We start from the raw sequence: 24,093 nt of genomic DNA, 5'->3' as shown, positions 1-24,093 counted from the left end.
GGGGATGAGATGTCTGATCGCGGGGGTCCCGCCACTGGGGACCCCCGCAATATAGCACGCAGCACCCACCTGTTACTGCTCCGGAAGCGCTGGAGGGTCTGGCTCCCAACCACGAAGTTTGTGATGTCACACCCCGCCCCCTCAATGCAAGTCTATGGGAGGGGGCGTGAGGGATGTCACGCCCCCTCCCATAGACTTGCATTGAGGGAGCAGGGCGTGAGGTCACACGGGGGCAGAGTCGTGAGCAGTAACAGGTGGGTGCTGCGTGCTATATTGCGGGGGTCCCCAGTGGCGGGACCCCCGCGATCAGACATCTTATCCCCTATCCTTTGTCTAGGATGCCTAGGGGTGGAGTACCCCTTTAAGGGAATTCAAGAAGCCCTTTCTTCGAGGAACTATATTGCGCTTTTCTATGATAAGATCCGATTCAATTTTTTGTTTAGTAAGAAGTCTATGAAACCAAATATGGATTGAAAAAATGGCAGACACCTAGAGAGGTGATAAGATCTGAAGGTAGTGACTCCCCAGGAATAGGCAATAATGTGGGAGCAAAGTATGGGGGGAGGGGGGGGCAGCAATAACTAGCACTCTGGAGTTGTGCAGGGTCATGTTAAAGTTGGTTGTATTATATCTGCAGTGTTGTTACCATGTTTCTGATATTACATTTTACTATGTAATACTACTGTGTAATATAGTCTTATTCTGCCACTTGCTGGTGAATCTTTGCTAAGCTGCTTAAAAATGAAATACCCATACACAACCACCAAACTACATTCAGGGATCAAATCTTGGCAAAAAAGATTTCCACTCAAGGGCTGGACCTGCAGAACTCCTGCTAATGGGAACGGTGTTCCTACTGAGGAAAAAGTGCTTAGTTCCCATGCGTTTTTGCAGGACTTGAGCCCTGAATACATTGAATTATGTTGTGGGGGAGGAGCCTCCCTAGCCCTGGATGTCAACTGGAGAGGAAATCCTGTTTAGACCAGTTCTGCGTAGGCTAATTTAGAGCAAGGAAGAGTGAGGATCACCTAATCTCCCACCTTCCATTAGCTGGGCCTGACCAACCAAGACGGCTCGGGATAACGGGGGAGATTTATCAAAACCTGTGCAAAGGAAATGTTGCCCAGTTGCCGATAGCAACCAATCAGATCGCTTCTTTCATTTAGCAGAGGCCTTGTTAAAAATGAAAGAAGCGATCAGATTGGTTGCTATGGGCAACTGGGCAACTTTTTCTTTACACAGGTTTTGATAAATCTCCCCCAACATATCTACTCATGCTTAAATAGGCCTACACATCCCGGATCCACAGCTAGACCTATCTGAAGATATCACAGGAAGAGTTTGTGCAAGGACCAAATAGGACTTCTAGGATGTTCCAGCTATGGGTGAATATAGGTACAAGAATTATGGGGCTGCCCTTTTTAGGGTGAGTGCCCCGTAGAGAGTTGATTGTAGTGCTTTAAAGCGTACCCCTCCCCCTCCCCCCAAAAAAAACATTAAAAAAAAATTCTATGTTGCTCAGTACCTCATCCTTATCATTTTTACATGTCTACAACCTATATTTCATATTTTGCAGAATTATCTTAATTTACTTGCCATCATTGCAAGTGAGGTTTCTGTCCATGCAGAGGCATGGGGCGTGTCCCTCTCTTCTCCTCACTGTTATGATTCCTCCCCCTCCCTCATTCTGCTCTGACTCACAGAAGGCCGGGAGCAAGCACAGCAGCTTTGGACCTGCCTGCAGCCCTGTCAATCACTCATGGTGTCCATCACGTGTCGATGGACATTGCAGGGCCATTGGACCCACCAATGGATTCTCCATCTATCAAATTCCCCTACATGCTTAAACATGCTTAATTTTTATTAACAAAGCATTTTACAATGGAAAAACATTTTTTATATTTCCTTTTTTTAGTAAATTTTTTTTTACTTTATTTTATTTTTTTACTCTTTTCCACTTTTTTAACTACTAAAGGACTTTTTCCATTTTTGCTCTTTCGTTTTTTCCTCCTTACCTTTTAAAAATCATAACCCTTTCAATTTTGCACATACAGACCCATATGATGGCTTGTTTTTGCGCCACAATTTTTTTTTCATGACATCAGTCATTTTACCCAAAAATCGATGGCGAAACCCCCAAAAAATATTTGAGGGACAAAAAACTAAAAAATAAAAAACACCATTGTGCAACTTTTGGGGGCTTCCGTTTCTACGCAGTGCATTTTTTGGTAAAAATGACACCTTATCTTTATCCTGTAGGTCCATATGAGGTCTTATATCAAAAATATACGCACTCCTAATTACACCCCTTGATCTAGATTCTGATCCACACTCTTACATGTCTAGATGGGATTCCTGTCTAGGCACCATTCTCTTGAATGCTGGCACTCCATTTGGTCTAATGCCACAAAATCATCTTCATGTACAACCAATAGGGAGGGCCAATTCAAAACAATTATGTTTTAGTATCATACGCCCGATATATTCCACAGAATTTTCCCTCAGGTTCCAAATCTATGTTGGCGATGCGGCCTTCACCCGGGATCGCTGCTCCACATTTTTTGGGAGTGTCCTAAGCTAAGTCAATTTGGGGGTGATGTGAGGAACATTATTTATGGTGTGGTTGGATTCCTTCCTAGACTAGATCCCACCATCTTCATTCTTAATCTACTCCCGGAAAGCCTTACTAAACATCAAGTTAGACTTTGTCTACATTTGTTAACCGCACCTCCAAATGCCTCTTGGCCCAATGGTGGCATTGTACGGAAGCCCCACCTCTCCCAGTTTTACTGGATAAAATCTGAGACATTAGACATATGTAACATTTATCAGCCATAGTAGACCATTGAGTAACTCAATTCCATGTAATCTGGCACCCATGGGATGTTTGGGAGGAAGATCTAACCAACCCCCCCTGTGATGTTTCTTTTCAGTTAGCGGACCATGCGGACGAGACTTTCAATCTACTCTCTCTTTGTATTCTTTATATTTACTCTATTCCTTTCTATATTTCGGGTTATACGCCTATATTCTACTTCTTCTTTAATTCTAGTTTTTTCTTTTTTTCTTTTATACCCTTTATTCCCTTTTTTTCTTTTTTGAATGCAGTGACGCTGCATAACTCTTATTTTATTCTACACTGGATTATTTCACCTAACCTATTGGTAAATTATACCTCGTAATTTTTAATTGTGAACTGCTACATCCATTGTATACATGCTGTCATAATATATTGATGATTGATGATGCTTCTTCCCTCTCACCACTGAACAGCCATGTACTGCAGTTGTTTAAGTTGATTTATTTTACTGTTTGTATTCTGTACTTACTATAAACCAAAAAATCCTTATAAATAAACAATTATTTAAGGGCTTTAATTATGTGAGGGCTAATTTTTTTGTGCCGTGAGCTAAAGTTTTTAGTGGTACCCTTTTGTGTTTTGATGGGACTTTTGATTGCCTTTTATTCATTTTTTATGGTATAAAAAGTGACCAAAAATACGCTATTTTGGACCTTGGAATTTTTTTGCACGTACGCCATTGATCGTGTGGTTTAATTAACGATATATTTTTATAGTTCGGTCATTTACACACCTGGTGATACAAGATATGTTTATATTTATTTTTATTTACATGGAGCAATCAAAAGACCATCGGACGCCGAGGAGGAAGGTAGGGACCCTCCTCGCGTTTGAACAGCTGATCCCATGGTGGTCCTGAACAGCCCAACTGAGCTGCTGGGAAGCATTTTTTATTTTAATTTTAGATGTGGCGATCAAAGTTTAAAGGGTTAATACTGGGTATCACCGCGATCAGGGATGTCTGTTATTAGCCACGGGTCCCGGCCGTTGCTAGGTGCCGGGACCGACCCGCTATGACGCATTATAGCATGGGAGCGGGCGCATGGCGTACAGGTACACCCTGCGTCCTTAAGAGGTTAATTCTACATATTTAGAGATTGAAAGTTATACATATATAGTACTGTGCAAAAGTTTTAGGCAGGTGTAGAAAAATGCTGCCAAATTTTATTGTAAAATGAAAACAAAAATACTGCAGTAAACTACATATAAAAAGTTTTTGAATGTTTCATTAAAGTCTGCGGAAAACGGTCAGTGGAAAATCAGTGTACACATTGTTTTAAAAAAAAAAACTGTAGTAATTCTGGAGTTAAAATTACTGCACTTTTTTTTATACAATGTGTGCTGTGACGATTTTACTTTGTAATTTCTAAACTTTTTAGAAAAAAAATATTTTTTTATAATAGCCATTTTCTGACTTCTATAACTTTTTTTTTTAAATGTTTACAGCATTTGCCATGCATGAATGCATGAATAATACTACATGTGGCGATACCAAATATGTTTATTTTGAAATCGTTTTTTTTTAGTTTAGAAGGGTCACCTTTTTTTTATAAGTGGGGAAAGGGACCTGGAGCTTACATTTGATTCCTCTTCCTTCATTTGTCTCTTCACCGATGGCTTCTCTATTGAGTCTCTTCTTAAAGAATAGAATTGAAAGATTCTCTTTCGCTGGTATTGCTGTCGGGTAGGCATCTAGTGCAGATACCCACCCTCTTGAGATCAGTGCTGGAGATATAATGGGGCATGCTTCTTCATACTTGGTGGAGCTGCCCATCTATTAAGATTTTCTGAGATGCTATCTTGTATCAGGCTATCTTGTATCAGGCATGCTAACACACCATGTGCTGCCTTGTTGTCGTTAATTCCAGGCTCTCTGGTACAAGGTAAAAATGGTCTCTTTAGGCACTTCTTAACAGAAGGTCGCAAAGTCATACCCCACCACTGTCAGATGACTTCCATGGTTGAATGGTTGGGGCAAGCATTATGCATATGGAGCTGAGGAGTATGACCGGTCCGCTATCTCTGTGCAGCAGTTCATGGAATCTCCTGGTTTTCTGAGTTTTTTAGGCTAAGACTTGGATCCTTGCTATTTTTGTCCTTGGGTGATAAGAGCACTTGTCACCCTTTCTTGTCCTACCCTGCCCTTTCTTTTCCTTTCTATCCGTCATACTTTCTTTTCTTTCCATACTTCCTTGTCTTTTTCTGTTGTCCTGTTCTATGTTTATCTTCTATGCTTTTTTGAATAGCGCAATGTAACAAAGCCTATAGTTGCCCCTGTATATAGATGGATGGTTAAAACAACTGATTCCCTGTATGACATGATCTCTATAGATGTTTAGTGACACATTAAATCATTAAATGGGCACTGTCATTAAAATTATTTTTATGCATACAATACAGCAGGTACAATAATTAAGATTTGTAATTTACTCCCTGGAAAAAAAAAAATTATTATTATGTCACTTTCATTGCCTTATAAATCTGGTCACTAGGGGTCTCCCTTCTGGTCCAGACCTCATTCTGTCTGCTCAAAAGAACAGACTGCTGGACTGGCAGGAGACCAAACTCAGGAAGTACGGTCTGGCCGTAGGCAGTGAATAGCACTCGCTCTCCTTGTTTCATACACAGACAGTGCTATTAACTACCTATGGCCAGACCGCACTTCCTGAGTTTGGTCTCCTTCCAGGAGACCAAAGTCTGTGCTTTTGAGCAGACGGAATGCAATCTAGACCAGAAGGGAGACCCCCTAGTGGCCAGATTTATGAGGCCATGAAAGTGACATAAAAATAATTTTTCTTTTTACAGGGAGTAAATTACAAATCTTATTTTTTTCCTGCTGTATCATATGCAAAAAAAAAAGTGCCCATTTAAGTCCCTCTAACATGTTTCATTGCATAAAGCCATGAAAAGCATAGGGATACGCTAAGATGGCAACAAGTAAGTAAATGCTGCTATTTAAAAATTGTATCAGACTGCACTACATTATGTAATCTCAATGTGCTGCCCTGGATGACATTACTCAATTTAGATCATACCTGTGGGGGCTATCTACTACCTACCTGCCTAATTAAAGTGGTGGTGGGACTACCTACTTAACTACCTAGCTAAAAGTGTGGGGGGAAGGGGGGGCACCTAATACCTACCTAGCTGCCTTGCTAAAATGGTGCTATCTACTGAGGGCTACCTACTGAGCTAAAATGGGTGGGCCTACTACCTACCTGACCTGACTAACTGAAAGGGGGAGGACATTCTACCAAGTACGTGGCTACCTCCCTATCTAGCTAAAGGGCTGGACTACCTACCATCTACCTGCCTAGCTAAAATAAGGGAGCTACTTTATAACTACCTACCTGCTTAACTAAAATGGGGGGGCTGTCTGACTAGCTGAAACGGGGGGGGGGGCTGTTAACCACTATCTACCTATCTGCCTTGCCAAAATGGGGGGGGGGAGGGGGGTTGTCTGCTACCTATCTAACTGACTAGCTAATATGTGGGAAGCTATTCATTATCTACCTGACTATTATGGGGGCCTACCTTTTACCTACTTGCCTAACTAATATAGGGGGCTGCCTACTACCTACCTAGCCTAGGAGTCTGGCAGTCTACCAACCTACTTTAGAGGGAGCGGGCTTCTACCTAACTATTGTGGTAACACCCATAGTGTATACCTGACTGTGTGATTGTATTTATTTGTTCCACTTACTGTCATTTTTCTGTTGAAAGGTGTCATTTTAATATTATGAGTGGTAGAGAACATGAACTAATACTGCGATTTTTCTGCATTTTGGGATGAGATGATACATGATGTGGTGTTCGTGTGCCAGTGCTGCATTTTACTCCCAGTCTGGCCCTGGAAGAGGGTATATAGCTACTCTTCTTTACCAAAATATCTACATCCTGAGTGATGAATATCATCGTGCAGTCATGATTTACCACAGAAGCATAGTAATGTGTATTTATCTGTAGAGTATGGTCTACAGCAGTCACAGTATATATGAGTTCCTACAGCTACACAGTATATATATCTGATAACACAGATAAAACTGAATAATGACACATATACAATATATTAGTGAGAAGAGAAACTCCTAAATCATAGCTACAAAGAAAAATCTGGCATCTGACTAGAAATACATTTTTCCTGGAATACTAGAAAATAACATCCATCCACCTACTTGGTGTAGAAAAAAATCCACAGAATTTATACTCTACCTGGAATCACATCCACCCCACGTAGGTGGCCATTAGGGCACAACAGAATTTAATTTTATGTTTCTTCTCATCATAAGGTTCCATGAACCATTATTTCTTCAGTTATCATTCTGTCGGGTTCAGTCAACCATACAAGGACTGGATTTTGTAGGACATGTTATATTTCTCGATGGTTCCATTCCACATTAAAGGGAGTCTGTCACTGCTGGCACTGTTAGATAGCGGAGACACGTGGAAACTTTCATATATCTGTTTGTGATTTCATAACATAGAAAAATGCTTTTATTCTCTGGTGCAAAGTGTCCTTGCTCCCCACTATGTAATCTCTTTAATTCTATTGGCGGAGACCGGAATTCTCCACCACAACAATTCTGCTGGTGCGCGCTGCAGCAGAAGCCCATTGAAGACAATGGGAGCCTAAAGCACCGAAATTTCCAAGTTGAATTTCTCCAGTTAGAAATTCTGCAGCATAAATTTACCCTCAGGCCATGTTCATACCAGGGAATTTCCGAATGGAATCCAGCTTAAAAAAGTTTGCTTGGAAATTCTGTTGACGTGTGACGCGCCACCCCGACAGATCAGCTGCTGGGCACCTGAACGGGGCCAGAAGCCCTGCACTGCTTATTGCATAGTGGTTTTACCAGGTAACTGAAGCTCTGGTCTAACTAAAGTGAATGGAAGCTGAGTTGTAGTTACCCAGCACCACCACTATACAATGAATGGCACAGGGCTTCTGACCATGTTCACTAAAGACTGTGGAGCGCCAAACAGCTGATCGACCTGGTACCCCATTGATTAGTGATTTATGGCCTACGCTATGGGCCTATTCTGTGGATAGGCCATCAAGCTAAAAGTCCTGGAATACCACTTTTTCTTTATTATATGTGTCATTATGAATTTGGCAAGTATTTTTGCTACCTTATTTTTATATAAACTTTATTGAATTATTAAATTTTTTTTTTGTTCCTCTGTATTACCATATTTTTTTTTTTTTTTACATTTCTAGATACCAAGGTAACCCATCAACATTCTACAAGTGCATTCACGGGGGCAGACATGGTAGCAAAGGAAGCCTCCTCTGTCTGTGTGACTAAGTACAGCTAAAGCTAAGTTCACACTGCCGTTGTGCTCTGTCCCTTTCTGGGTCTGTTCGGCCCCTTTTTCTTTCTTTTTTTGCTCAAAGGAGTCAAAATGCCCCAGAGCACAGCTGACATCACCAGGTCCCGACGGATCCTATTGACTTGTATTGGGTCCGTTGAGGATCCATTTTTTTACTGAAGTTGTGCAAAGAAAAAAAAGGACATGCACTATTTTTCTCTGCTTAATGCCCATCATTTTGACGGACTAGCTGCCAGAGCACAACAGCCACACAATGGCTGTGTGAACGAGCCTTACTCCAACCTTGAATGGTGTGGATACAACTCCTGAGCCAGTGCCACACACATAATTGTAAGGTGTGTTGTAGATAGTCGCTTAAAGGGGTACTCCATCCAAAGGATAGGGGATAAGATGTCTGATTGTGAGGGTCTCACCGCTAGGGACCCCCGCGATCCCCTTGCTGCACCTGGCATTGGTTTTGAGTGTTTGGTGCAGCGCTGAGGCTCGTGATGTCATGGCCACGCCCCCTCAATGCAAGTCCCCTCCCATGGACTTGCATTGAGGGGGCGTGGCCATGACGCATGAGCCTCCAGCACTGCACTCAAGACTCTATAAACGAATGCCGGGTGCAGCAGGGAGATCGCGGGGGACCCTAGCTGTGGGACCCCACGATCAGACATCTTATCCCCTATTCTTTGGATAGGGGATAAGATGTCTAGGGGTGGAGTACTCCTTTAAAAACTTGATGTAGTGTTACATCACTTTTCAGCAAGATTTTATTTTATTTTATTTAGAAACAAAATATTCTTTGTGGGATTACTCCTTTCATATAGACATTTGGCATGCTTTCATTGTGTACAAGAGAGATGTAGACAAAATTAATCAAAAAGCCATGCTTTCTTAATGTGATTTGTATTCTCATCTTAGGCTCATTCAGGAGCTACATGGCTTGTGACAGTCTCTGAAATAACTCCTCAGTCCACTGAAAATGATGACACTTGTCCTGTATTCATCTAAATGTATTGGACATGCTTATATTATGTGTCTTCGGGGTATTGGATGGTAATCTCAAAGGAGGAAGTCACTAAGGGAACATGAGTGACACAGTTCTAGTGGTGAGTATACATTGCTTACCTCTATTAATTTGTTCTATGCTAATTATTTATGCAGGGAACTATGTCATAGATATAACTAATAAACTATGAACAAAATACATTTTTATGAAAAAATTGCAGAATGTAAAAGAATGTTTTGAAGAAAGATGTTTTGCCCTTAAACTCTCAGGGCTGCAGGGAATTGTAGTTCCAATCACAGAACGCATGCAAAGGAGCTCAGCTGTGCTGCAATGGGTGGGGTGGCTGATATATGGGAGGGAGACAAGGGACCTTACACTTAAAAACAAGGAGTCCTGGATTTTGTAGTTGGAGGGAAGGAACTCCAACAGGAAATAGCCTTTACAAAAATAAAGCAGCAGTGTTATGGTGGACTCACAACATAGCCATTTAGCCCCAAGACAAGTACGGATCCTTCCTAAGCATGTCCATTACTGTCTGGCAGGTAAGTACTAAAGTTACCTTATGTTGGATAACCCCTTTAATCTTTCCAAAGGTTAAAGGGTTGTCTGGAATATATCAGTAGGATTAAAGTTTTGTCACATCAAACTACCTCTTGTCATATAGCCTATCATGTATTATAATTGACTCATATGAATGAGCGTGACCGAATACTACAGTCCCCTTACATCAGGCACTTCCTTGGCCATAACAGAAAATATTCAAGGTTTCTGGTGCAACACCTTTAAGCAGGTAGGAGAGGCAGACATCTGGGGGTAAAAAGGCTCACCATAAAATCCCTTCTAATGTGACCCTGCAAATGGCCCATATAATGTCATTGGAAAAGTTCCTCAATGGTAAAATGGGATAGGATCACTTCTCCACAGGCTCATGAATTAATATTAACTTTTTTCATTTTTTTTCCATTGCTTACAATAAAAGATTATAGTTAGATGGTATCCAATTGTTACTGGATCAGTTTCTAAGCTTTTTTATAGCTACATATTCATTCTAAAATTATACTGAGCAGTTTCGACACTTCAGTAGAAAAACGGATCTGGGTGTATGAACCTCTAACTACTGCCAATAGCATTCATGTTTTATTAGGATTTTACTTTCAGATGTACAATGAGTGTGATATGACAGTGTATTTTATTACTGACAATCATCAGGAATAATCACCTATATCTCAGGTAGTGTGCATGTAACCAAAAATAGGCTACAATAACAATAACAAATAAATCTAAATAATAAAGTTGACCATAAAAATTGTCCTGGACTGTGAAACCAGGACAATTTTTATGGGCAATTTATGCACAGTGAGTTCTAATACCTTAATATGTTTACAGTGATACTGCTGGAAACTGGGTTAGCTTGATGAATAACACATTAATTAGATGATCACACCTCTTCCCTTCTTTCCCATTCATCACTTTGACTGGATTCATCAACCATCTTCCATTAAAAAGACAGATTTTAGGAGTGGGCCGGACCACTATTTGTCATGCTCTGGAGAGGACAGTCATTTATTATGTTCAGGTAAATATCAGTAGTCCACTTATTAAAGATCTTTCATTACTATGCAGCATGCGTAATCCAGTATTTTAATAAGTTTAACGGTGTCAGTAGTCATGCACCATCCATTATAACATTTTACAGACCTATTTCCCGAACAGCTTTCAGAGTTATTCTTACATAGTACAAGTCTGTTAGTTCTTTCCCTTTGTTGCCAAAGTACTGTCTCGCCGTCAAATGTAAACTAGAAGATCGTACAGTTTTGTCCTTACCGTATCTTCAATGATAAGTGTTCCATTATTCAGAATTTACTGCAAGAGGACTGCATAAGTATTGTGGGGCTGACTACCCTGTTTATGATTGAAAATAGTACTTAAGCTATTGCTGACATTGAAGATTTGATTTGAAAAGATAAATGTACCCCTGACATTCAGTAACATTATGGTTATTATTGTTTAGGAATTGTTCTGGTTCTTTCAGATCTAATTCTCGGAAGAAATCCTTTATTCACAAATGGTTATATGCAGACGATATATGAATGTTACAGAATTCTACAGCAGAATCAAAGGATAGCACTTTATATTCTCCATCTGCCTTTCTACCATAGTTAACATATAAAAAGTAGAAACTCTCTTTGGAGGAAACAGGTGGAGTCAGAGGCGGCTCTAGACTTTAAGAGGCCTTAGGCGAAACTCTAACACGAGGCCCTCACTGACGAGATGTCGCGACCTAGTGTGGGTTAGCATCACCTGGGGCAAGGGAAAGCTTAGTGCGCCCACACCCCTGAATGTAAGTGAATGGTGATGCATGCAGTGGGATTTTTCCAAGGGTTGGGGTACAGAAACAAAGTAATACCTCTACACCAGGACCATGAAAGTAGCTGTGTTGACCCCTGCATGAATCGGCGTCTGACCCCCCCCTATGTTTCTCTGTGAGAGAGCCAGTGATACACAAGCGCTGTATCCCAGATACTTGGAGGGGCATATCAGTTGCCGCTTTGTGCAGGAGTCAACGCTCTCCATACTTTGGGAGAGCAAGGGTGCTGCACAGGAGATTGTGCAGGGTCCCTGTGGTTGGACCCAAAACAAACCCCCCCTCCCCACGATTAGACACTTATGTTAAATGTTACCAAGCTGGAGTATTCATTTAAATACATGTTCTTTTCTCCCCTGATAGAACTCTGCTATCTTTTGTAACAACCCAAACACACACCGGTTAGACCGTTTTTACCCCTTTGTTATTTTACTCCCTTTTACATGCCTGCCATCTCTTCTTTCTGTCCTGCTGTCTTTCTGTCCACTGCCTGTGTTGCACGTTTTGGTGCAGTGTCTGGTATGAACTCTGTAGCTGCTGTTTCTCTTCCCGGTCATGTGTCTATTGTGGCGCATGGCTTCTAATGCAGTCTGTGCATGGTGACGTTATCTCATCGCGCACAGGCTGCATTTAAAAGCGCTGCCCTGCACCGCAATAGACACATGACCGAGAGGAGAAGCAGTGGCTGTGGTAAAGTACAGGAGCTGAGTGGCGATGCGTACATTGTACTTGTTACTCATGTTACTTTTCAGTGAGGGCAGGGATGAGCTAGGTGGCCGTAAGGCCCTTGCCAGTGCGAGGCCTTAGGTGGCCGCCTAACTCGCTCAATGGTAGAGCCGCCTCTGGGTGGAGTATCAGCTTGTCCTCGTACACCCCCATGAATGGGTGTTTGAACACTCGCCTCATGGAGGTGATTAGCACCGAAAAGGCCACTTTACAATAAATAGGCAAGAACTTGAAAAGAGGAGCCTACAGAGCATCAGTGAGTAGGTTAAGGTCCCATGGAGCAGTAGGATAATAGTAAGGAGGTACGGGAAGCTGATTTGGTTGCCATAGGTGGCTTGAAGAGAAGCTTTTATTTGACCCCTGAGGTAGCTAATGCCAAGCAATCACGTGTTTCCCCTTGCATAATTGGAAAAGACTTCTTTATTTTTTGGTAAACCAGAGAAAAACAATTTTTAAACAATTTAAGCATAGTCTGAATTACTTGTCCAGAAAACCCACATTCTCTTAATACACCGGCTTCAACAGCAACATTATCCTGACTCAGATTGTTGTGATAGTGATCTATCCCTTATAAGACCTCTATGCCTGGCCTGAATAAGTAGATATAACCCCTGTGGACAATCCTTACAGATAGCTGAATACTGTTTTCATCCACAAGTTGGTTTATTCTGTACATAAAACAGGAATACAGCAGAATGAATGGATTTCAGTATCATTCGGTCAAAAGATGAAGCTTTCCTTAGCTTAGCATGCAGAATACATGAGTCCCTGTAACATGTGGCAGATATAGGCAGCCATGACACAGGAAGTGATGCAGTAAGTAGGGGTGTGGTTACATACAAAGGAAATGAGTCATAGCTTTCAGGAGAGAGAAACATGAGCATTACCAAAAAAGGCCACAAGGTGTCAGCAAATAACTAACCATAGAAACATCCATAGGAAATGGATCAAAGAATAAACTGTGTAAATTCCATCTACAATAATGAGAATATTAACTGTGTAACAGCACACTCCTCGTCTGGCATTGTAAGTGTCTCTATTTTAGACCATAATGGTAGTTATACAATTGCAAATAAACAACAGTGCAATTTGCTTGATGTCTTGAGAACCTGGAAGACAAAGAAGAACATGCAAATGATGCAACAAGACCTAAAGACTTTGTTCTTGAAGTCAAAGGTAGGAACCAGCAGCATTCGCAAGTTTATTCTCCAAAGGGCACGAGCAAAATAAGTTCCGTGATAGGTTTGACGAAAGTCTTTACAGTCCCTTGTCTTGAAACTTTCACCTCCACCTTGTGTATTTTACCGCCATCACTAGGAACGCTCTTTTAAATAAGTCCCATAGGCCACTCGATTCTTTTAGCTTATTGATCCTTGAGCAGAACTAGATCTCCAATTGTTATGTTAGGGTCCAGGCGTTGCCATTTCCTGCATCCTTGCATAGTAGAAAGATACTCCATCTTCCAACAATTCCAGAAGCAGTTGGCTAGGTGTTGTACTCGCTTACACTGGTCATAGCACAGATTTCCTGATTAAAAGTTCCTAGGTGGAACAGGAATGGACCCAAGCTTCTGGTGGAGCATAGTAGCAGAGGTAAGGATAATTGGGTTCTCTGGATCTTTGTAAGGTTCTAGAATACTGAAGACATGAGCTGTGCTGGCTGATCCAGCAGGAATTCAGGACCTGTTATCCAAGAAGAATTAGCGAAGGCACTTGCAGACACTGGCCTGGTGGCATGATCTGCAGGATTCATTTCAGACAGGACATATTGACATTGTTCAGGTATAGATGATTTCCTGATTCTTTCAACATGATTGCTGACATAGACAGAGAAACATTTAGTCTGGTTGTATATGTAGCCCAGAACAACTTTGCTGTCTGTGTAGAATTTGGTGTCAGCTATTAGAATGTCCAGCTCACGCAATATGAAATCTGCAATTTCTACAGCTAGAACAGTCCCACAAAGTTCAAGCCTAGGGATTGTGTGCTCTGGCTTAGGTGCTGACTTAGATTTCCCAAACAGAAACCCTATGCGGGTTTCATTAGAAGAGTCTCTTACCTTGAGGTAGGCAACAGCTGCTATGGCCTCAGTAGATGTATCTGAGAAGATGTGAAGCTTTTTTCTCTGACTCGTAGCAAGGGAAGCTGAAGTGTAGCAGCGCGGTATACAGATTCCATCTAAGGCACGTAGAGATTGTTTCCAGGACTCCCACTTGGAAAGCTTGTCTGTTGGCAGTGGAGCATCCCAATCTTTAATAGTCTCTGAGAACTGTTTTAGCAAGGATTTGCCTTGTATGGTGATGGGATCAACAAATCCCATTGGATCGTATAGGCTGTTCACTACTGACAGAACACCATGCTTGGTAAATGGTTTTTCTGCAGAGCTGACCTGAAAGCTGAAGGTGTCCTTTGATAAGTCCCATCGTAGGTCCAGACTTCTCTGTTCAGGTGGTATGTCCATCCCCCAGGTTTAGGTCTTTAAACCCTGTGCCGTGAGGTTGAAAGACTTTCATAACGGCAACACTATTTGAGGCAATCTTGTGTAGTCTGAGGTTAGCCTCAGAGAGCATACATTGTGTCCTTTGGAGCAGATCAATGGCTTCTTCATCTGTAGGTAAAGACTGAAGCCCAATGTCAACATAAAAGTCTCTCTCAACAAAGTGTCGAGCGTCCACTCCATACTCGTTTTCTCCAACAAGGGCAGTCCTTCTTAAACCATATGTTGCAAAAGCGAATGAGGGACTATTCCCAAATACATGGACTTTCTTGCGGTATTCCATGATCTCATTGTCCATGTTGTTTGTTCTGGTGCCACAGAAACCTTAGGAAGTACTTATGGTCTTTGTGTACAATGAAGCAATGAAACATTTGCTCAATGTAGGCAGTTATTGCAACTGGCTCTCTTCTAAACCTCATAAGTACACCTACAAGGTTGTTTTTTAGATTTGGACACGTGAGTAGAACACCGTTCAGGGATACCCCTTGATGCTTGGCACTGGAGTCAAATACTACCCTGATTTGTTTAGGGTTATATACTCCAAAGAAAGGCAGGTACCAGCATTCATCTTGTCTTTCAAGTGGTGGCGCTGGTTTAGCGTGATCATTGTTGAAGATCCTTTCATAAAGGTGATGAAGTGATCCTTCATTTCAGGCCTGTTCTTTAGTGTTTGTTGAAGTCAATTGAATCTGGATAGAGCCTGTTCACGATTGGTTGGGAGTTTGGCCCTTGCAGCACGAAGAGGTAATGGTGAAACCCAGCTGTTAGACTCATCCTGGAAGAATTCTTTGTCCCTTATTTTGATGAACTCTCTGTCTTCAACTGACAAGGCTATTTTGTTGTCATCACTTGTAGTACTAAACACTGCAGCACCTAGGTTATCATAACAAAGGACAGGAGTAGCATGTTGTACTTGGATGATGTCAAGGGGCTTCTCATTTACTTCATAATGGTGAGGGCATCGTTTGAAGGGGGAGGCACGTCCATTCCCCAACACGTAAGTTTTGAAGGAGCGGATCTCAGATGACGTACGCTTCCTGCCCAAACGTACATCGCCGACTATTACCCAGCCTAGGTCAAGTCGTTGTACATAAGCGGCATCGTCGGGTCCATCACACTGGTCACGTGCTTTATGTACTCTGAGAATGTCTCTTCCTAGACGGACCAAAATTTCAGCACTCGGGTCCATTGCAGGAATCTCATCAACAAGGTGCCTTAAGTGAGGATGATGATATGCGGCTTCTGGAGTGGGAATCTCTTCCCTTTTGTGTAGTATCTGGTCACACTCAACTAATATTGGTAGGGGTATGCCCTCTCCCCCTTGATGTGAGAGACCATGAACCCATCGACCCTTCTGCCAAAGGTCTCTACACAACCAGAACAGGTTCTGAGAGTATGGGGTGTGGCATGACCCTCAATGACAAAGATCTAAAAAAATTTAGGCTTAACCAAATTTTGCTCTGTTAATCTAGTATGGCATACATCCTAGTAGCTTTCTCAGGATGGTCCTTCGGGTATATCTTGACTAGGCATACCATGGTGCAGCATTTGTGATCCAAGCCCTCTCCACAGACTTCTGTGCAAGAGGAGAGAACATTATCTTTGGCTGGAACATGGCAGGGGAGGAGGTAGGTGACTGCTGTAGTTTGTCTGGAAGTGGAGAAGAATGCATAGCTGTAACATGTTTGTCGCTACTGAATTCTGTGCACTATATGACGACTTTACAGTCTTTAGCAAGATGGCTATAAGAACCACAGCACTTGAAGCATATTCCAAGTTTATGAAGAATCTCCCTGTCCTCTTGTAAAGCCTTTGCCTTAAGCCCACAACATTTCTTAAGAAGGGGGAGGCTTCTTGTGAATAGGACACTGGCGATTAGGGTCTTTATATTTGTCATCCACAACGCCCTGATCACTAGGTGAGGTAGTGGAGGGTGATATGTCTGTCCTCTCGACAGATATTGCTTTATTAAAGTCTCTACGTTTAGTTGCTATGTTATCATACCTTGATGATGATGATGATGATGAGAATGAAGTCGGCAAGTTGGGTTCGTTTCTCATCCTAGCTTGATCACTAATGAACCTGCAAAAGTATGAGAATGGAGGAAAAGATATGTTATGGTCTCTTTTGTACTTTGAGCCCTGTTGTGCCCATTTCATTTGTAGGCCGTATGGCAGTTTAGACACCACTGGGTTGACACCGTGAGCGGTGTCCAGGAAGCTTAGTCCAGGTAGACGTGGATCTGTCTTTGCCAACTCTAGCTCCACGAGGAGGTCACTTAGATCTTGCAGCTTGCAATAGACTTTGTTTGCTAATTTTGGTAAGTTTTGCAGTCTCTTGAATAGAACGCTTTCTATGGCTTCAGAGCTACCATAGGTTTGCTCAAGTCTTGCCCATGCAGTGGCAAGACCTGAATCTGGGTGGTCAACGTATACTGTTCTCAGTCTTTTAACATGATCTGCAGACACTTGAGCAAATCATTTTCTTCCTTAGTAGTAATTAACTAGTGTTCATGAGCTCACGGCTCACCATATGTCTGGCAAGTCATTCAAATCTGATTTCTCACTCTTTGGTACCAAAGTAACTTGTGGAACCCCTTGGATGTGAAAGTTCTCTGGTGATGTAGGGTGAGGTTTAGCAGGGTAAAATGATGTAGCGTGAGTGTTTAACTGTGGTGTAGTCTATATGGCTTGTGATGGCTGTAGCTTGAGTTGCAGCTTGTCACCGGAAGTCATGTTGTTGTTGTTGGCAGGAGTTGATGTGGCTTTCTGCAAAGAAGTACTTGTGTTGCAGGCTTGTAGAGGCTCAGGCATATGGCGTTGAGGGGTCCCCGTGTTGAGAGTCAGAACAGTGTTGTTAGTAGGAGGTACAGGAGATGACTCTGTATCTTTGCAAATGTTATGCCTTAGTACATATTAACTGGTGCGTTCAACTGGATCTTCCAGTTCTGCTGGGATAAGACAGTCTGAATTAGTGCTTTGTCCCATTGCTTGTTCAAAGAATTTCAGCCTTCCCAACTTGCAGAATCTTTATTTGGGAATCTGCCTCTGCTTTTTGAGCTACCTTGCGTGCTTCTGCCTCTGCTTGTTGAGCTACCTTGCGTGCTTCTACCTCTGCTTGCTTTCTGGTAAAAGAGCTTTGTGCCTTTTTTTGCTTCTGCATCAACTCGGGCCTCAATTAGTTTGTCGCTCAATGTTTAATTTCTGTAGCGGGAGGATCTGGAAGAAAGTGCAGTATGCTTGGTTGAGGTGGATCTGTGAGATCTGGTCTCCAGCAGTTGAGAAATGCAGAGTTCTGCCTTAAGCTTAGCATTTGGCACTGCAAGGTCCATTTGTTGGTTCAGTGCATTGGTCCTGGTGAAGAATCATCTATCTTAGAGTCCTGCAAGAAAGCAAAGTTTTTTACAGACAGCCGCTGGCAGCGTTCAAACGCGGCAAATAGGCGATTTATAGAGTCTCTTAATTCAGCCGGTTGATCATTAAAGTTTGACAAAACTGACATGCAGTGTGAAGTTCTGTCCCAGAGGTCTGACAGATTACTGGAGTACTCATCTTTAGTGGCTTCATGGTTTTCCCTGAGTTTGTGTCGGTATTATTGTATGTTTGGGTCTTACCCTCTGTTCGGTAATATCTGCCGGAACTGTTGTCTGTACGACTGCCGGTTCAATGGCATGATGTATCTGCATTGGTTCGGCCATAAAAGAGTGTTCAGAGCCTTGTCTAGACATTTTTTATGTATCTGGAATAAAGAAACAGTTTTCTGCATCTGCAAGCGTTGAGTGCCATTCATATTTCCATTCTGGTGTCTTTGGACTGCAGATTTGTTTGCACTGAATTGAACACACCATTGAGACGCAGAGTGTTCTGTGGGGGAGCGGCAGTGAATGGGTATTATCAGCAAGAAGGTGGGGGATTGTGTCAGCTGTGTTGAGCGGTGTTTCTTGTTTGGACAGACTAGGAATTATGTTTGAAAAATGTCTATTGCTCCTTAGAGAGGGCCTCTTCACATTCAGAGCATGAAGCATTGCATTTTGGAGTGCTGAGGTACTGGTAATAAAACATCTTGGATGGAGATAGGTTCCTTAGCCTAAACATATTAATGAGGGTTTTTTTGTGTGAAAATTATCATATCCTCTATCCAAAGAATAGGGGATAAGTATCTGATTTCAGGAGGAACCCCATGATCCTGAAATGGATAAATAGATCTGGTGCAGTAATTTCTATCCTACACAAAATTTATCTGTTGTGTGATTATGATTAGTGTTGAGCGCGAATATTTGCAATTCCAATATCTATCACGAATTTTGCATATTCGCGAATATAGCGCTATAGCGTAAATTTTTTTTCACACAGAACACATCACAGTGATCTCATCCCTCCCTATTTCCAGCTTGTGGTCTAAAGAAGGCTCCTATACTATTTACTGTATTAGACTGGAGAGTGAATATTCGCAAATATGCGAATATTCGCGAATATCCTCATATTCGTGAATATCGTCACTTAAATTAGAAGTAGATAGATAATGACGATATTCATAAATATGACATGACAATATTCAAAATGAAAAATGTCATAGACCCATTATCACTTCTGTATAGACCAAGAATAGACGAAGAATTAGGAGATAGATAATATAGAGAGATAATATAGATAGGTAGATAGTTATCTGCATGCGCGTATGCGCATTTACACAAAGCAAAAATAACCGTGAATATGTCCAGTATGCAAATTTCGAGAATATAGGATGAATATTCGTCCACATATTCACAAAATATTGTGAATTCGAACATGGCATATGCCGCTCATCGCTAATTATGATATACATACAGTATCTGCTATGTGTAACAGAAGCATATAAAAACATATATTTACATGCAGATTTGCATTGTATTCTGAAGAGTAGGGAGTACATAGTGAGTGTGATGCATAGCCTAATTTTGTCTATTAATAGTATCTTGCATACACAGTTTAGAGGATATTCACCTCACTTATGTCTTAATTTAAAAAAAAACTTCCACATGGCTTCTAGGAGTCTACCAGGAAATTTCCATTTCAGCATGTTTTACCTTGGGCAAAAGGGCAATGCCAGAATTGAGCTGACTGGATGGATGGTTGACTACATTGATGGTGGGTTAAAAGAAAGTAGGCACTCCGCAGTGTCTTTATTTGTTTTGGATAGAAGTCAACCAACAGTGAGATTAGATAACATAATTTTCCCCCATAGTGAGGTAACAGTGAAATATGGTCAACCATGTATTTCCAATCAAAAATGGGAAAAAAGTAAACCAAACCACTAGTATGTTTGTGGTTAAATCTGGATATAAAACAAACAAACAAACAAACAGTATAAGACTGGCTAAGACAGCAACAAGGTAAGTAAAGGACAATACCCTGCTCTTACTGGCATTCATGGGTGATCCCTGCCTGTTATTTTCTAACAGCAGCATGTTACATTCATACATAGAACATATGCTCAAGCCAGTGTGTGGCCCTCGCACCCAGATAGACTTTCCTGTCTTTAAGGTTGTTAAATTTAGCCTTGAGGTGGATGTATTAGATTAGCATGCTCTGAAGGAGCGCTGACAGATTTAGCATCCTCAGAGTTCACTGCAGAGCATTGTAATAAACTAAATGTAAAAAACTTATAGTAATTATATTGTGAAGTTGCAAGGAAAGTGTCATAAATTGTCTGTTCATATTCTAAAATTATTTTTCTTAACAGCAATTCTTATTAAAATACACATTCAGAAAAAAACACAAAAAATCCCCACCAAAACACCCTTTTTTATGATCAAATAAATATACCTCCATATACACTGCTCAAAAAAAAATAAAGGGAACACTAAGATAACACATCCTAAATCTGAATGAATGAACTAATTGTATGAAATACTTGAAGTCTTTACATAGTTGAAGGTGCAACATGGCGTTAGTGGATGGAGCGAGACATGACGTCCCAGATGTGCTCAGTCAGATTCAGGTCTGAGGAATGGGTGGGCCGGTCCATGCTACCTCTGGCAAGCACATGGAGGGCTTTGCGGCCCCCCAAAGAAATGCCACCCCACACCATTACTGACCCACCGCCAAACCGGTCATGCTGGAGGATGTTGCCGGCGGCAGAACGTTCTCCACTGCGTCTCCAGACTTTGTCACGTCTGTCACATGTGCTTAGTGTGGACCTGCTTTCATCTGTGAAGAGCACAGGGCGCCAGTGGTGAATTTGCCAATCTTGGTGTTCTCTGGAAAATGCCAAACATCCTGCACGATGTTGGGCTGTAAGCGCAACCGCCACCTGTGGACGTCGGTCCCTCATACCACCCTCATGGAGTCTGTTTCTGACCATTTGAGTGGACACATACACATTTGGGGCCTGCTGGAGGTCATGTTGCAGGGCTCTGGCAGTGCTCCTCCTGTTCCTTCTTGCACAAAGGCAGAGGTAGCAGTCCTGCTGCTGTGTTGTTGCCCTCAGACGGCCTCCTCCATGTCTCCTGATGTACTGGCCTGTCTCCTGGTAGCACCTCCATGCTCTGGACACTACGCTGACAAACACAGCAAACCTTCTTGCCACAGCTTGCATTGATGTGCCATCCTGGATGAGCTGCACTACCTGAGCCACTTGTGTGGGTTGTAGACTCCGTCTCATGCTACCACAAGTGAAAGCACCTTCAGCATTCAAAAGTGACCAAAACATCAGCCAGTAAGCATAGGAACTGAGAAGTGGTCTGTGGTCACCACCAGCAGAACCACTCCTTTATTGGGCTGTCTTGTTAATTGCCTATAATTTCCACCTGTTGTCTGTTCCATTTGCACAATAGCATGTGAAATTGATTGTCAATCAGTGTTGCTTCCTGAGTGGACAGTGTGATTTCACAGAAGTGTGACTGACTTGGAGTTACATTGTGTTGTTTAAGTGTTCCCTTTATTTTTTTGAGCAGTGTATTATTACACATTTATAAATGGGATTACAGTAAAGATTAAATTATACAACTAGCTACTGAATAAATTGTAAGATTTGATATTAAGAAATTATTTTATTCAGGGGCATTGATAGGGTCTGAAAAGATCAGGAGCAAGAACTCCAAGACCTATGTTATGCACTCCCAAAATAATAGACTTAGAGACACCACCATTTCAGTATAGTGCCTTGGATAGTTATCAAGCTTGTTCCTATAGACAATTCAGACCTGCCCCTAAATTATGTGCCCTGTCATAAAAATTAATGTGTGTACCTAACAGAATATTTCTGAATAATGGCATACAGTAAAATAAAGGCTCCTTAGTGCCCCCAAGTATAAATGCCCTAGTATTACCCCCCCCCCCATTATTTATGGTGCTACCTTAATGCCCATTTGCCCTCCTCTTTTAGTATGGTGCCCTTTAGTACCCTCACTCAGTATTAGTGTCCCTACTCAGTAATTGTGGTGCTACAATATCAATGATAATGCTCCTTAGTGCCCCACTCAGTATTGGCGCTCCTTTAACCCCTTAAGGACGCAGGGTTTTTCCATTTTCATTTTTTCCTCATCACCTTCTAAAAATCATAACGCTTTAAATTTTGCACTTAACATTCCATATTATGGCTTATTTTTTTGCACCACCAATTCTACTTTGCTGTGACCTTAGTCATTTTACCAAAATATCCATGTTTCTACGCAGTGCACTTTTTGGTAAAAATGAAATCCTATCTTTATTCTGTAGGTCAAAAGAGTTAAAATGATACCCTACTTATATAGGTTTGATTTTGTTGTACTTCTAAAAAAAAAAAATCATAACTACATGCTGGATATTTTTTTTTTTAAACAGTAGAAGTTTATTGAAGGTTTTCCAATAAAAAAGGGTACAAAAAGTACAAATAATACGAACACACATGAAGGCACGTGTCTGTGTCATACACACAGGATAGGGTAAGAATCACGTGTATCAATAACAGTAAGAATAATCCTGAGTATACTCAATGGAGGCTCCATATTACGGGTAGTACGAGACCACCCTTGCAGGTTCTTGACTGAGTAGGCTTGAAGGAGCTCTATAAAGAGGAGGCAAAAGGAAAGGAAAAAGGAGGGGGAGAAGGATGGACACATGCTGGATAATTTATATGTTTTAAATTGTCATCTTCTGACCCCTATAACTTTTTTATTTTTCAGTGAGGACTCATTTATTACACTGTGATCTGAAGTTTTTATAGGTACCATGTTTATATTGATCGGACTTTTTGATCACTTTTTATTCATTTTTTCATGATGTAGAAAGTGACCAAAAATATGCAATTTTTTTGCGCGTACGCCATTCACTGTGCGGTTTAACTAACAATATATTTTTATAGTTCGGACATTTCCACATATACCACATATGTTATATTTCCACATATACCACGTGGTCGGGACCCAGACCCTCCAGCGCTTCCGGACAAGAAACAGGTGGGTGATGCATGCCATAATGCGGGAGTCCCCCAGCAGCGGGACCCCCGCGATCAGACATCTCATCCCCTATCCTTTGGAGAGGGGATAAGATGTCTAGGGGTGGAGTACCCCTTTAAGGCCGTAAATATATTTTAAAGTCTGCAAGTTTTTATGCAGCACTCAGGAGTCAAACATATTTAGGAGTCAAACATATTTAGGAGTCAAACATAGCTTAATTGTCGGCGTTATTGCTTTCCAGAGAATAACAGCTTCCATAAATATTAACACAATGGAAGGAAGGTGATAAGTGGAACGCTGAACAAAACTGATAAGAATAGCACCATGGAATTTGGTTGTCTGATTAGAATTGACAAGCAAGTGGAGCATGGACATTGCGCTCAGATTAATTCTAGAAAGACGGGATGTTTGCTTTCTGGCATCGTAGCCGTTCACAGCTTCTCTGTTGTTTTTTTCTTTTTTAAATAAATGCAGTTGTGCTGTAATAATTTTCATGGATGTGCGGCTTCCAGGCCGCCACAATATTTCTTTATGCATTCAGCAGTGAAAATATTTCTTTACAAAGTAGATTTCTAAAATACCATTAAAGAACAGTCTGAATAGTGAAAATGGCCTTTTGTCCAGAAGCTTCCCTTTATGGAACAAACCAAAAACATTCTTTTTATGCTCTGCCTGCAATACTAGATATTCAAGACATCAAAGAGGTTTTAAACTGCGAAGCATCAAAAATAAGCTTGCTTCGATTTTCCACTTTATAACTAACTATTTAATATGTCAGTTATCTCCACTTCTATGGAAACATCCAAAATGTGAAATGGACTGAAAAATTGTAACAAAAACTTTGTTAAAGATGTGGTGGGAAATGGAATTTCAATTCCATATTAAAATAACAATATTTTAAATAA

At 41.3% G+C, this 24,093-nt stretch overlaps 1 protein-coding gene across 3 annotated transcripts in view; it reads left to right on the top strand.

Annotated features, from left to right (window-relative positions):
* The first annotated feature begins 1,261 nt into the window (after positions 1-1,261).
* CCDC122 (coiled-coil domain containing 122) overlaps positions 1,262-24,093 on the top strand; it is a 95,384-nt gene continuing 72,552 nt past the window's right edge. Inside the window, exons 1-3 of one of the 3 annotated variants that reach the window (XM_056560455.1) lie at positions 1,262-1,395; positions 9,098-9,285; positions 10,692-10,761. In XM_056560455.1, coding sequence (XP_056416430.1) covers positions 9,265-9,285; positions 10,692-10,761 — 91 coding nt within the window. In that variant the 5' untranslated portion in view covers positions 1,262-1,395; positions 9,098-9,264. The remainder of the gene's footprint in view (positions 1,396-9,097; positions 9,286-10,691; positions 10,762-24,093) is intronic. The other 2 variants (XM_056560457.1, XM_056560459.1) reach the window with 2 other exon arrangements.

This window comes from Hyla sarda, chromosome 2, assembly GCF_029499605.1.
Source record: "Hyla sarda isolate aHylSar1 chromosome 2, aHylSar1.hap1, whole genome shotgun sequence".
NCBI lineage: Eukaryota > Metazoa > Chordata > Amphibia > Anura > Hylidae > Hyla > Hyla sarda.
The sequence above is the reverse complement of the archived record's forward strand: the minus strand, read 5'-3'. Positions and strand labels throughout refer to the sequence as shown.